This window comes from Physeter macrocephalus, chromosome 18, assembly GCF_002837175.3.
Source record: "Physeter macrocephalus isolate SW-GA chromosome 18, ASM283717v5, whole genome shotgun sequence".
Taxonomy (NCBI): domain Eukaryota; kingdom Metazoa; phylum Chordata; class Mammalia; order Artiodactyla; family Physeteridae; genus Physeter; species Physeter macrocephalus.
Genome location: NC_041231.1, coordinates 81,609,602 through 81,623,038, shown reverse-complemented (window position 1 = coordinate 81,623,038; position 13,437 = coordinate 81,609,602). Strand labels below are relative to the sequence as shown.

At 36.6% G+C, this 13,437-nt stretch overlaps 2 protein-coding genes across 2 annotated transcripts in view; both read left to right on the top strand.

Moving 5' to 3' along the window:
• Window positions 1-1,183, top strand: part of LOC102980317 (beta-defensin 110) — a 5,718-nt gene extending 4,535 nt beyond the window's left edge. Inside the window, exon 2 of the mRNA XM_007101914.3 lies at window positions 837-1,183. Within this exon, the coding sequence (XP_007101976.1) occupies window positions 837-985 (149 nt within the window). The 3' untranslated portion in view covers window positions 986-1,183. The remainder of the gene's footprint in view (window positions 1-836) is intronic.
• Window positions 1,184-10,007: 8,824 nt separating this feature from the next.
• On the top strand, window positions 10,008-10,337 carry LOC112064313 (beta-defensin 110-like). Its single transcript, XM_024121745.1, has 2 exons — window positions 10,008-10,065; window positions 10,204-10,337. The coding sequence occupies exons 1-2, from the start codon at window positions 10,008-10,010 to the stop codon at window positions 10,335-10,337; spliced, it is 192 nt and encodes a 63-aa protein (XP_023977513.1).
• The last annotated feature ends 3,100 nt before the right edge of the window (window positions 10,338-13,437 follow it).

Genomic DNA, 13,437 nt, shown 5'->3' with positions numbered 1-13,437 from the left:
TATATGCCCAGTAGTGGGATTGCTGGGTCACATGGTAGTTCTATTTTTAGTTTTTTAAGGAACCTCCCTACTGTTTTCCATAGTGGCTGTATCAATTTACATTCCCACCAACAGTGCAAGAATGGATCTTATAGTCCAATATCTCCCAGTTCCCTGAGTATCCCCAAATGTCCTAAATAATCAGCTTCTAGTGACAGTCAACCTCCAAACTATAAGATAAAACACGGAACTTGGAGCACTGGTAATTTCAGAAATCATCTAATGGGCAAAAATGGACCCATCTTCTAGTCATTCTCCTTTTAAAAAAAAAAATCAATGCTGACATCAAATATATCTCTAAGTTCATTTCTTTGGGGGGAAGTAAATCTCAAGATATACAAAGGAGTTGTAGGAATTCAGACAAATTGTCTAACATTGCTGCTCCTGACATTAAAGAAAAGTAAAATCAAGCTGCAGTAGAAATCTCTTGAAGGAGAACTCATAAAGCACAACAGTCAGCCTAAATAATGTGTGTGGGAGAGGGAGATAAATTATGTGGACTTTTGTTGTTGACTTGGAACTATCCTTCTGTTGCTACCCAGTCACTTGTAAAAAAGAAAGCTGGCACGGCTAAATGAAGTCCAAGACACTCTCTAATTTCCAGGATTTACCTTGCACCAACAAAGGACAGGACATTCACTTAAACTTCCTCAGTAAGAATTTCACAGTCATAAATTAGAAGGGGGCTTTTTCTTTGGCCCTACTCTACACTCGTTTGCTTATTGGATTTTCTCCTTTGAAAAGATGAGTGTGTCATAGCTATATTGCTAATTTCAGTCATTGTTTCCTTCTTACAGCCAGAAAAAGATACCCTCACTATGGTAGCTTGGATTTGAGGAGAGAGTGCAGAAGGGGTAACGGTCGATGTAAACCTGAGTGCCATAACACTGAAGTTAGGATTGCTTACTGCATAAGACCTGGAACTCATTGCTGCTTGCAGAAGTAAAGATGACAGAAGAAAAGAAAGAGACACGTGCTCCGAGAAGAAAGGACCAGTGTTATTAAGTCTCCCTTCACATCCTCAGCACATCCTTCTGGGCCTGCGTATCACAGTCATACATAAAGAATTAAATAAAATTGAATAGTGAACCGTTCAGAAGTGGTTCTATGTCACACGCGTTATCTGGCACATTTACACTGCATTTTCTCTTGATCTCTAGGTACCAGAAATAAGCAAGATGTATTTTATGGAAGTTCTTCAAGAACTGTTCACATTTCTGTGGGCCCTGTGCTAGTTGACATCAGCAATGTTGGGAGAAACCATAGATCAGAAGTATTGACCCATCTTATTTCTGAGATACAAGCCTCCAATCGAGATGTGCTGTTATATTATTATTAAACGCTGCTTGTAGATTATCCCATGACAAAAATATAAATCCACTGAATGTGTGAAGCAAGACCTTGAGAGTGCAGCTCCTTCTCTTGAGCGAGACAGAGCTGGAGTGAGAGAATGACAGAGTGTAAGAACAGAAGAGCAGGGGAAAATCACAATCAACTCCATTTTCTAGCCATATTGTTTATGTAGCGGAGAAAAATCTGCATCAGGCAATTGAAGAGGGAGTGAAAAGGGAAGAAAATAGTTTCATAAAGGAGAAGAGACAACATGTAATTAAATATTTTGACCAAGGAACTCAGAAACTATGACTAACAACTGAACTCAGCCCCTCCGTCCTGAGAGGTGACCCTGTCTAAGGAGATACACAGAGCAGGAGGTTTCCCCACAATCCTCTCAACAATACAAGTGGATCATACATTTTCTACTCAAAAAACGCAAATCCAGCTTCTTTTCTGAGTTTAGACATGCAGTTTAGTAATTTGTATCAATTCAGAATGCTTTAGAAAAAAAATCATCAATACCACAACAGAGTAATAAAACAGTTAGAAATTTCCCTTCCTCCCAAAATAAAATTAAATAATCCTTTGGTCATTTAAGTAAAGAAAAAGGACATCTATTGAGTGGATACCTGTGGGCCAGACTTGGACTCAGAAGGATACAAGTATTTCCAGGCCCCAGCTGCTCTCTTGATATTTGTATTATGGTGTCTCATCCCATATTCTAAAGGCAAATATGAGATCTAAGGGTCTATGTTCCTACTAAGCATTATCTATTACAGTGAAGTGCATGGGGAAATAATTTTCCCCTATTTAGATAAAGTTTCTAGATATATTTCTACCATGAGGGACTGTTTAATTTTTAGTTTTATTTTAATAAACATGAGTTCCCATTATGAAACAATTATTTGCTAGGCATACATTGGAGGCCTACATGCATTGTATTTCACATTTTAATAACTTAAAATAGATTTTGTCCAATGTGTTGCTTTGCAGTGTAAATGTCTTCAAAAGTATTTTTACAATATTCATTTAAAAAGAGTTTCTCAACCTTAGCATTATTGATATTTTAGTCCAACAATTCTTTATTGTGGCAGCTGTCCTGTGCGTTGTATCTTTAGCAACAAGACATTTCTCCACATCCCTAGCCTTCACCCAACAGATGTCGATAGCACTCTTTCCCCTAATTGTGACAACCAAAAATATCTACCTACGTTGCTAAATATGCCCTTTAGGGGGGCAAAATCACTCCTGGTTTAGAGCCACTGGTTTATAATTAAGCACTCTTTCTCACAGAAATTTAAAAATAAAAATGGAGACAAAAAAAATCAGCAATGTTTTCAGATAATCAATAAATTTTCCATGCTTTATGAGAACAAATATCTATTTGAATTTTTCAAATGTTATTAAAAATGAGCTAGAGATGATGCTATGTTGGTGGTCCCAGAAAAAGATTAGCCTAACTTTTGAACAATAAATATATCAGCCACACTGAGAAGGAGATTAGTAAAATAAATGCTCCATAGGAAAGTTTGATTATTATTGATATTTGTCCTACCTGACCAGATACTGAGCCAGAATTACATCAAAGCCTGTAAAGGAAAATTGAGAAGGCTAATATACTAGCAGTATGGAGCAAGTAAGAATTGAATGTTTTAGTGATCACCCAGAAGCGGTAGATGGGTAGAGGTTTCTTGGAAGACACTTGAGATTCTTCTGCATGTGAACTAGTCTGTACTGGTAGACCCCCCCCATCTTTCAGTGCTTGACAGAGAAAACCAAAACCATCTAAATTTTTGATCTGGTCTCTCCTTGTGTAGCCCAGTGTACATTCAAGCTACCAGCTTCTGCCTTCAGCACAAGGGACAAATGTGACAGTCTTGAAGAATGCACATCAAGTATGAAATTAATATTCTTCCCTGTGGAAATCTTTTAGTTCTTTGTGATATCAACTGAAAATTCTAGAAGCCCCTTTAATGAAGTTCTGCAGCCAGCTTTCTTAAAAAGAAACAGGTGTCACTGATTATTCATATTGCCTTCAGAATTTATTAACAAAAAAAGAAAAGAAAAAAGGGGGAAAATACTTATAAATGCAAAGATTTCTGGAAACTTTCTTGCTCATACACTGTAATTTTCATTGCATTTACTGACCAAACAGTTAGATAATCTTAAATTAAACTAGTTTGCTCTAAAAAGCTGAAAGTTTTGCATTTTCCCCTCCTTTGGCCCAGAATCTGAATTTTGATGACATTATGTATTTCCCTTTACTTTTAGTTTTCTGTAAGTTTTGATTGGCAGAGACCTTGATGAAATAGACACCACGAGGTATCACATATTTTTGTTGTTATTTAGTAGCTCAATATACACCTGAATCAATTAAAAGCATTATGTTGAAACCATCAAATTCCAGAACAGGACTAGGAAGAGAAGAATTAACATCCAGCATGATATCATGCATTCAAACCCAATCTATTTCAGAATTAATTTCACCTCAATGTCCTTGGGCAAGAACAAAATCTAATTCCAATTAATAATTTATTTATTCAGACAGCATTTGATTAAGGGCTTGCTTCTTCCCAGGTATGATGTCATGGGTTTTAGATCTGAAGATTAAAAAATTACACCTTGTGTCTTAAGGCACTGTTATTAACTGATTACAAACTGAGTTTTAAGTACTATTCAACTGATAGAGTTAAAAAATGAATAAAACATGGGATCCGCTCCCAAGATCAATGTCAATTCATAATACTGAAAATATGTGAGTTAGATTCTGCATTCCTCACCCCCTCATTTATTTACCAGTTCAATAAATACTCATCGAGAACCTACTATGTGTCAGCCATAATGTAATAAGATTGGGACACATCAATAAACAGCACAAACAATAATCCCTATATTTCTGGAGCCATATTTTAGAGGTAGAGACAAATACAAACAGTAAACATAATAAATAAGCAAATAAATAAGCAAATTTCTCTGTTGATAAATCAAACAGAGCTAAGGAACCCCAAAATGCTGTTGGGCTGTAATAATTTAAAATAGGATTTTTCAGGGGTCCCTTATTGAGAAAGTGACCTTTGAGCAAAATAATGAGAAAGGCAAAGAACTGATCATGAGAACATACTTGAGATTTGTGAGGAATGCCGGTGAAGCAAGGGTAGCTGGCAAAGAGTGACTTAGGAGGAGAGTCATGGGTAAGCTGGTCAGAAGGGAAATGTATATACAGATTATCCAGAGCCTTTAGGAACTAGAAAGGATCTTGCCTTCTATTCTGAGAGAAATCCAGTGAGTTTCAGCCAGAGGAAAAACATGATTTGAATTTCGTTTTAAAAAAACATCCCTGAAGTGCTTTCATGATTAGGTGGTATTGAAATAATATGGGTAATACATGATGGTAGCAGGGTGGTAACAATAAAAACAGTGAGGAATGGTAGGATTATGGATATGTAAAGTAGAGTTAGTCAGATTTATATATTTTTAACATCTTTTTTGAAGTATAATTGCTTTACAATGTTGTGTTAGTTTCTGCTGTATAACAAAATGAATTAGCTATACGTATACATATATCTCCATATTCCCCTCCCTCTTGCATCTCCCTCCCACCCTCCTTATGTGGGCACCCCTCTAGGTGGTCACCAAGCACTAAGCTGATGTCCCTGTGCTATGCGGCGGCTTCCCACTAGCTATCTGTTTTACATTTGGTAGTGTATATATGTCAATGCCACTCTCTCACTTCATCACAGAGGGGGATATTAGTCAGATTTTATGAGAGTTTTTTCCTTTAAGCTATTTTCTAATCTGCCTTATTCTATTCTTTACCAAACCTTCTTAAAAAGTAGCCTAGACTCATAGTCTCCACTCTATCAAATATTATACTCTTCTCCCCAATACATTTATCCATTTCAATTAACTGAAAATCTTCTTGCTAATATTATAAAAGTTTTCCAAAAAGCAAACCCAAAGACTTATTTTAATTCTTCATCTTGCTGGAATTCTGCACATGGCTAGAGTTGGTCACTATTTTGACAATTATTAACTGACTTCTCCATTTTGATAGTCTCTTGAATGCCATGACCTCTAGTGTTTTGTCCCTGAATCTCCTTTCTTCTTGTTTGATATGCTTTCCCAAGATAATCTGGTTTACTACAATGACTTCTTCTATCAGCAAGCATTTTTCTCAATATATTTCCCAAACCACAAAGCTATATTTATTACTACTTCTGGAACTTATGTATTCGGCCAGCTTCCAAATTTTTTAATCCCGATATGTCAAAAATAGAGCTTCTTACAAAGCGTAAAGTCTTTCCTCTTCTTATTATTCTCTGTTTCATTAACTGCTATTATCAACTACACAGTATTAAAAGCTAAAACACTTGATATCATTGTTGCTCTGCTTTCCAGCAGTACTCTTCTCCCAAATCCAAAAGTTACCAAGTTGGGCTCCTTCGAATTCATAAATATCTCCTAACTTCACTTTCTCCTCTTTATTTTAAATCCCGTTAACTCAATTCTATTTCTCATTATTTTGTATTTAGAATGTTCTAAAAACTGTCTAACTAGCTTCTCTGCTACAAAACTCTACTCCCTTAAAGAGAAAATGGTGTTTTAAATCTCTCTAGTTTCACCTCTCCATTCATGACAATATTCAGTTCCTCAGTTTTGCAGGTCTTTTGCCACCTGTACCCAGTTTGACTCTGTATTTTATGAAGTCTGTGTCCACATCACTTCAGTTATGCTAAAGTGATACCATTCTGCATGTATCATAAATTCTTTCAAAACACCATATCTGTGTTTAGGAGATATGCCTATATCTAATCTATCTATCTATCTATCTATCTATCTATCATTTGGTCCTATGGGTGAAATGGGAATGGTTATCCCTATCTCATAAGGTTATTATAGTATTAAATCAGAGAGTGAATATATTAATAACTTGCTTAGTAAAGAACCTGAAATCTAAAGAACACTTAGTCAAGCATAGCTGTTAATAACGGTTATGGTAGTAGTAGCTATAGTAGTATTAGTAAAAAACAGACCTTTCTAGGAAGAGCTCCTTATTTTATGCTGTGAAGACATTTTATTTATATATCAGAATTGCCTTTACAAGTGATATTGTATTTTTTTCATTTCTATGTCATCATCTCCCAACTAAAGACACTGGCTGTCTTCTGGAGCTTAATTATTTTATTTATTTTTTTCATCTGCATCCAGCACAGTATCAAGTACAACATAGTTGCCTACTAAATGTGTGCTGTGTGAATCAGGAGAGAAGGTATTCTCTTCATTTAATAGTGAAAATGAAGAAAAACCGGTGAGTTAATAAAGGGTTTTTCTTTAACTTGCCACAAACCTATAAATCATTCATACTGACTATAAAAACTTACTTTACTAATTTGGGGGCTACAAACTAGTTCCATTTGTGTTATCTTATTCGATTGTCACACAAGCCTCTGAAGTACACAGTTATTATTAAACACATTTTACAGTTGAAGAAACTAGCATAGGAGTTAAGTCATTTGCTCAGTTGATAAAGGAAATAACTGACGGAGATTGTAATAAATAAAGTCCAGAGAGGTTTTCAGTATATAACACCAGTTAGATTTCTTTCTATGATGACATATTTGTTCACTCACCCATTTTTTCAGTTATTTACACATTTATTGAGTATGTTGTTTCAAGCACTTTGTTACATGCTGAAATAAATCAGTAAACAAGGCAGACAGCCTGCTTGATGGAAGACAGCTTGCACTATAGCAGGGCACAAGCACTGATAACAGTGTTTCATCTGGGGTCAGTTTTAAGGGTGAATGCAAAAGGGAAGTAAAAACAATGGGTAGGAGAATAACCTGATTTTGAAACCTTATTCATTTTTTAATACTATAAAAGGAGTTTACGTGTTTCATCTCATTATAACTTTTCAAATTTCACGAAACCCTCAATTTCATAAGGAAATTGAAATCCAGTGGACTAAATCATTTGTCCAATATATCACAGCTGGTAAGTAGAGTACACAGGATTGAAACATAGTACTATCTGGTTCTGAAAGACCATACCCTTTCAAAATACAATATTGTCCAAACTTCCAAACAACCTATGGCCTTGTTTCTACATTGATTTAAACTTGGACCCAGTGAGAGCAGACATCCTCCAAACCCACCTCTTCTTACTTTCAACTCTTCCTTTCTACTTGCCCAGAGTATCATGAGATGGGCAGAACAGTCATCTCCTCGGAGATGGGGAGATACATGCCGGACATTTCTTCTGGGAGGCTGAAGAACCCCCCACAGAACTTGGGAAAACTAACATTTAATAAACTCTATGGGAACCACTGAGCTTTGAACCTTCGGTTTTCTAAGAGCTGTCCATACGCATATGGGCAAGCAGGACGTGTCACATTGCTGTCCACCATATACTGCCACCATAATTGTAGCTCTTCACTCTTGCCCAGACTCCCAGAAATCTTTCAAGAACATATACTCCTTATGGGGCCTCCAAACTAGTGTTTATATTTTTCTTATCATGAAAATTTGTTATCATCAACTTCATTTCTCCAGTTACGTTTAAAAAGTGCAGACATATTAGAAGGCGAAAGAGATGCTATGTGTCCTTCCTCCAGTTACTTATTTTTGCTTATATGTAGTATATATCAGCTAGTTTCAATCACCTCACATGAATGTTTATGTGCTCATGGGTGACATTTGTATAGCACTGAACAGTTTCTAACACGTCACATAACCAATTTTCACAACAATGCTCTGAGGATGTGTTATTCTCACTCACAGTTTTCACCTGACATAGCTGTGATTCTAAACAGGTATCTTATTTTCAAATAACTAAGAAGTGTGATAGAACCAATTTTTCAATGCACCCTCTTTGTTTCCAGATCATATAGTTCTATACATTTCTTTATTATTTAAAACGTTTCTACTCTTTGAAAAAATGAGAAAGTGAAAGCAACATTAGAATATTTTAATGTTACTCATGATCTCTATAAATCCACACTTCTCTTTTCTGAATTTAACATAACATAGATCTGATGGGTTGACAAGATGTTATGGTCTCAGGCATGTTGATTAGTTTAAAAAGTACTACCCTGGCAAAAGACTTTTAGAAAAGCAAAATGCAATCATGCAGCACACCCTTTCCTCCTTTAAATTATGTTAAATATAACTTCAGATTTCACCAAAATTCATCAATGGCCAGAGATTGTCTCATCATGAATTATCTTCCCATTCCCAAAGAAGGTACATATATTCACATGTCAAAACCTTCCTGACAATCTCTTGCACTTTAAGCTTAACTTCTTTCTCTTTCCTACTGACTTTATTAATAATAGAGTTAGTATATGTGAAGTCTTCTCTATGTTCTCTACATCTGAAGTTACTGGCCAGTTCTCAGCCTACTGCTTGGAGAATCCTAGGTACTCAAACACCTGCCACATGGAATGAAATGAAACACCATTCTGAATTTCAGTTAGATTCTAGGCAGACAATTCGGTTCTATGAGTTGACATTATATAATTTTAATCTAAATTCAATTCAATTAATTCTCCAAATTTTAATGAAAGTATTCTGCGGTATTTTTCCTGACACACACACATATGCAAAATTTAATATTCAAAATGTATGTATGGTAGCTATATTTATTATAGTCTGTAGGGCAGATGGGTGGAATGACTTATCCAAGATAAATAAATACTATGATAAAATTTAGGGGAAAGAAATAAGCCTGACTTCAAAGTGTCTTCTATTCTAAAGCATTGGTTGCAGTACAATTGAATCTTTAAGAAAAATAAAACCTTAGCTTCTGTGTACTATAATTTAGTGCAGCGGTCCCCAACCATTTTGGTACCAGGGACCAGTTTCGTGGAAGACAACTTTTCCACAGACGGGGTAGGGGGCTGTGGGGGGATAGTTCAGGCAGTAATGGGAGCGATGGGGAGCCGCAGATGAGGCTTCACTCCCTCACCCACCGCTCACCTCCTGCTCTGAGGCCCCAGTTCTTGACCGCCGCGGGCCAGGGGTTGGGGATCCCTGATTTAGTGTATGAACAGGAAACTGTGACTTTGGAATCTCAGAACATCTTTCTTTGCATTGTCCTAGATGACTCACGGCAAACTAGAAGCTAACAGGGGGCTCCACTTTCTACTAAATACTTAATATACAACAAAACTGTGTTTCTATGTGCATATCTAAGGTAGCTTACTTTTTAATAAATTATTCTATGAATAAGTATTTTCATGCCTACTGTGTTCCAGTTATCGGGGATATACTGGGTAGGAGATAACAAAGAATCAGAAGAAACCATAACTATCACATAGGGGTTTATATTTTGGCTGCAAGAATAAACAAATGTTTAAAAAAATACATACAATTAAGTACTAAATTATGTGATGTAGACTGTTGAAAGGAACAAATCCATTTGCTCTAGTATAATGAAAAAGATTTCAATTAAGAGTAAGATCTGGAATGGAGAAGAAAGTGTTGAACAAATGATACTGTGAGGAGGAAATAAGAATCGGTTTAAAAAATTGAGAAAACATGAAATGAAAAAATGAAGTAAGAAAAAAAGATAGGGGAGTAAGAGCCCCTAGAAGCCACCTGAAATTTAATACTGATGTGAGCTGTAAGATAAGGATGTACACTTTTTGTGCCAGTGAAATGTTTGTATCTTTGTCACCTTTTGAAACAACTGGTAAATTGTCCTGTAAAACAACCTGACATCTCAAACACTCCATCTCCTACACAAATGATCTCATGAGTAGAACACGTTGTTTTTTCCCTTTAGTAAAAAAATTAGATTGCTGACTTTAGATGTCTTTCTTGATTGCAGCCAGAAGTGAACTTGAACCAAAGTATAGATTTGAGAGATGCCAAGAAGTGAAAGGAATATGTAAAACATTTTGTGATGACGTTGAGTATGATTATGGATACTGCGTTAAATGGAGAATTCAGTGCTGCATATAAACTCTGGAAACCAGAGGTACAATTGAACATCTGCACTAAGTCTTTAAAAGAGATACATCTTATTGACTCAAGAGTAGGTAAAAAGAAAATGTTTGCAGTGTTTAATGGAAATATATACTTTCAAATCTTAAATATCACTGTTTACATAAATAAAAATAATTTACAGTCTCTAATCTGTCTATTCTTTGCACACTTTCTTTGTATTTCGGATGGATGAACACAGGAAAAGAGTGGCTTTTGCATTTTCAGAAGTTGTCCTGTTGGGGACCAGGAATGAGGAGATGGCATTTAGTTTAACAACAGATTATTAATGTCACATACACCTGTGTGCTTAAAATTGTTCAGGCTACTTTATCTGAAATATTTAAGTTATATGGTTTACAGGGATGTTGATACATCTTATGATTCCATTTAATCAAGGCGAGTAATGAATTTCTGGACTAGCCACTTCAAAGGAGAACATATTAGCCATCAAGCAGAACACAGAACCCGCAGCAGGACCCTGCAGGGAACAAGAGAGACCTGTAGGTTGCAAGGCTGAAAGTAGAATGTGGCTCAGAGACCAACTGTTCAAGAACTTTCACCCACATAGTTTTTATTATGTTTCCACAGATAACTATGGAAGCTGGGGAGTTAGTTTAAAAACAAGGGTAATAAAGTTTTCTAAATGAAAACTGGAGGTTCAGAGATCAAAAACTCAAATCCACTACCCAGGAATCATTAACAAAATTAACATCCTTGAAAACTGCTAAGCCTTGGATGACAGCATGCAGGTTTTCTTTAATTTTTTTGAGGTATGTTGGTGAAGTTCTTCAGCTATAGTCCCGTTTAATAAGCCACAGATTCAATGATCTTCTAAGATTTAGAATTAAACTATGAACAACACAGATAAGCTATAAATACAGATAGGTCCCTCATCACAAACTCTAGTGAGCTTGACCTATATAATGTCATATTTCTTGCTTTAAGAAACCTCACCAGCAACAGGACTTTGTTATTTGTAATGTTTTCCTTCTTTTTAGCACATCTTCCTTCCATAAAAGTAACATATTTTTTGGATTTTTTTTCTTGAAACCTATTGAAGTGCATTCTTGAAGTTCTGTTCAGATTACTACGTATGATCCAAGTAAATACAGAGCTAGTCAAATGGTGCTGATAAAGAATCCAGGATTAACTCAGCAGGACATAGCTTAACTTGTAACTAAGAACATAAACTCTGACAGGGTGAGCGCCTGCTAAGCTGATGTGCTCTAGGGCATCAATACTCAAAGTGTGCTCTACAGAACAAGAGCATTTATACCACAGGACAGCTTGTGAGCAATGGAGCATCTCTGCCCTGCTCCATAACTACTGAGTCAGAATCTGAATTTTAACAAGAACCCAGGGGATTCACGTGCAAATTAGAGCTCAAGAAACACTGTTTTAGCAACACATCAGAGCTGCATCCAGCTACTAATCAATCTCTATCTTCCTCCTTCCCTCCCCTTTCCCTCTTTTTTTCTCCCCCTCTTTCCCCTCTAAAGCATTTATCCTCATCTCTCAGCTACCCTGAACTTTCCCCTGTGGGAGTTTCTGGTTTTGTCTGTGTGTTAGACATCGTTGGAGGATGTGAATGTCCCCTATAGGACACATGTATTGTGAGATAAAAGGAAGCCCCGTGCCATAAACTCCCACATGGCTCACTGTGTCATATTATTGGATTGTTCCTTAAAAAAGTACAAAATCGAATCCAAGGCCAACCGGAAGCGGGGAGGAGAGGACAGATACATATCAATGATCAATGTTCTGACAATGGTCAGATTGTCAAGGACAGGCTCTCCTTATTTGTGGTTGGACCTGAGAGGTAGGAGTTTCTGCAGATTCAAAGGGAGAACTGAATGAAATGACAGGGAGAGTCAAAAACAAGGGGAACAATGAATAAGCAGCTCAGAGAGACACTATCTGAGCTACCACTTCTCCCTCATAGACCACTGCAGTAATCTCCAAAGTCACCTCCCTCCCTGACTCTGCTTTTACCCCCTTCCAAACAGAGTGGGAACTAGAGTGAATTCCTAAACACTTAGCCACCTTCCATCAAACATGTCATAAGATCCACCACTTCCCCATGAGCTGAAAAGCCCAGTAGAGATGGAGCCCCTACTGCTCCCTGACCTCCACCCCTGACTTGTCCATTTCTCAATAAGTGTCAGTGTCTCACCTGCTCTTTTCTCCTCACACACATTATGCTCTCTGGAATATTTAACTTTGGCCCTCTGCATGAGACACCCTTTGTTGGTCATCTCTTTCTCAGGATGGTGGAAGTCATCTTTGGACCATTTAATACAATGTCTTTCTTGGTAACCACTCTCTTTCCTAACACTCTATGGAATTTTATGAAGAGAAATTCATATCTGAAAATTAAACTCCAAGCGTGGCTGTCACCATGCTCTTCTGGTCTACTGCGCAATCCTAGAGTCTTGAGTGACACCAACGCATAGTGAGAACTCAGTAATTTGTTAAGTTATTAATGAGTGCTTTCCTTGTTAGATTCACGCATTATCTCATTTAATATGCAGTACAACTCAATACGTTTTGATATTAAAATCACCATTTTAGAGATAAGGAAATTGAACCTCCAAAAGATCACTTAGTAAAAGCAAGCCTAACATTCAACTCCAGGGCTTTCTAACGTCAAAGAATTGGCTCTTTCTATATCCTAAAATCAGTCAGCCTGATCAAGGGGTCCCAGACGGAGGTAATCTGTCAAGGGTATGAATGCTCAGAAGTAGGAAACTGCATTAAATGAACTTTGGAAATACTTTATAAATCTTGTTTTCTTCATTTCCGAGAGTCTGCAGACAACTTTCAAAGGGATAGAAGCATGCACTTGACAGTTATCTACATTCTTTAGTTTGGTTTCATTTCCTCAAATAAATTCTTACTTATCTTCAATTAGAAGCTGTTTTCTCAGATGTATTATGATTTTTGTTAATTTTTTTCAACAAAATAGGGACTTTGAAGTAAGGTCTTTGCATAGTGGTGAAGTGGGGAAAAATTGGGCTTCACCTGTGACATCCCTGAGGGATATATTTCCATAAGAACTATGGGAAATATAAATATT

Coding starts and splice junctions, on each gene's coding strand:
- LOC112064313 (XM_024121745.1), top strand. CDS start 10,008: ATGTACACTTTTTGTGCCAGTGAAATGTTTGTATCTTTGTCACCTTTT. Junction 10,066..10,203: donor GTCACCTTTTGAAACAACTG/GTAAATTGTCCT, acceptor TCTTGATTGCAG/CCAGAAGTGAACTTGAACCA.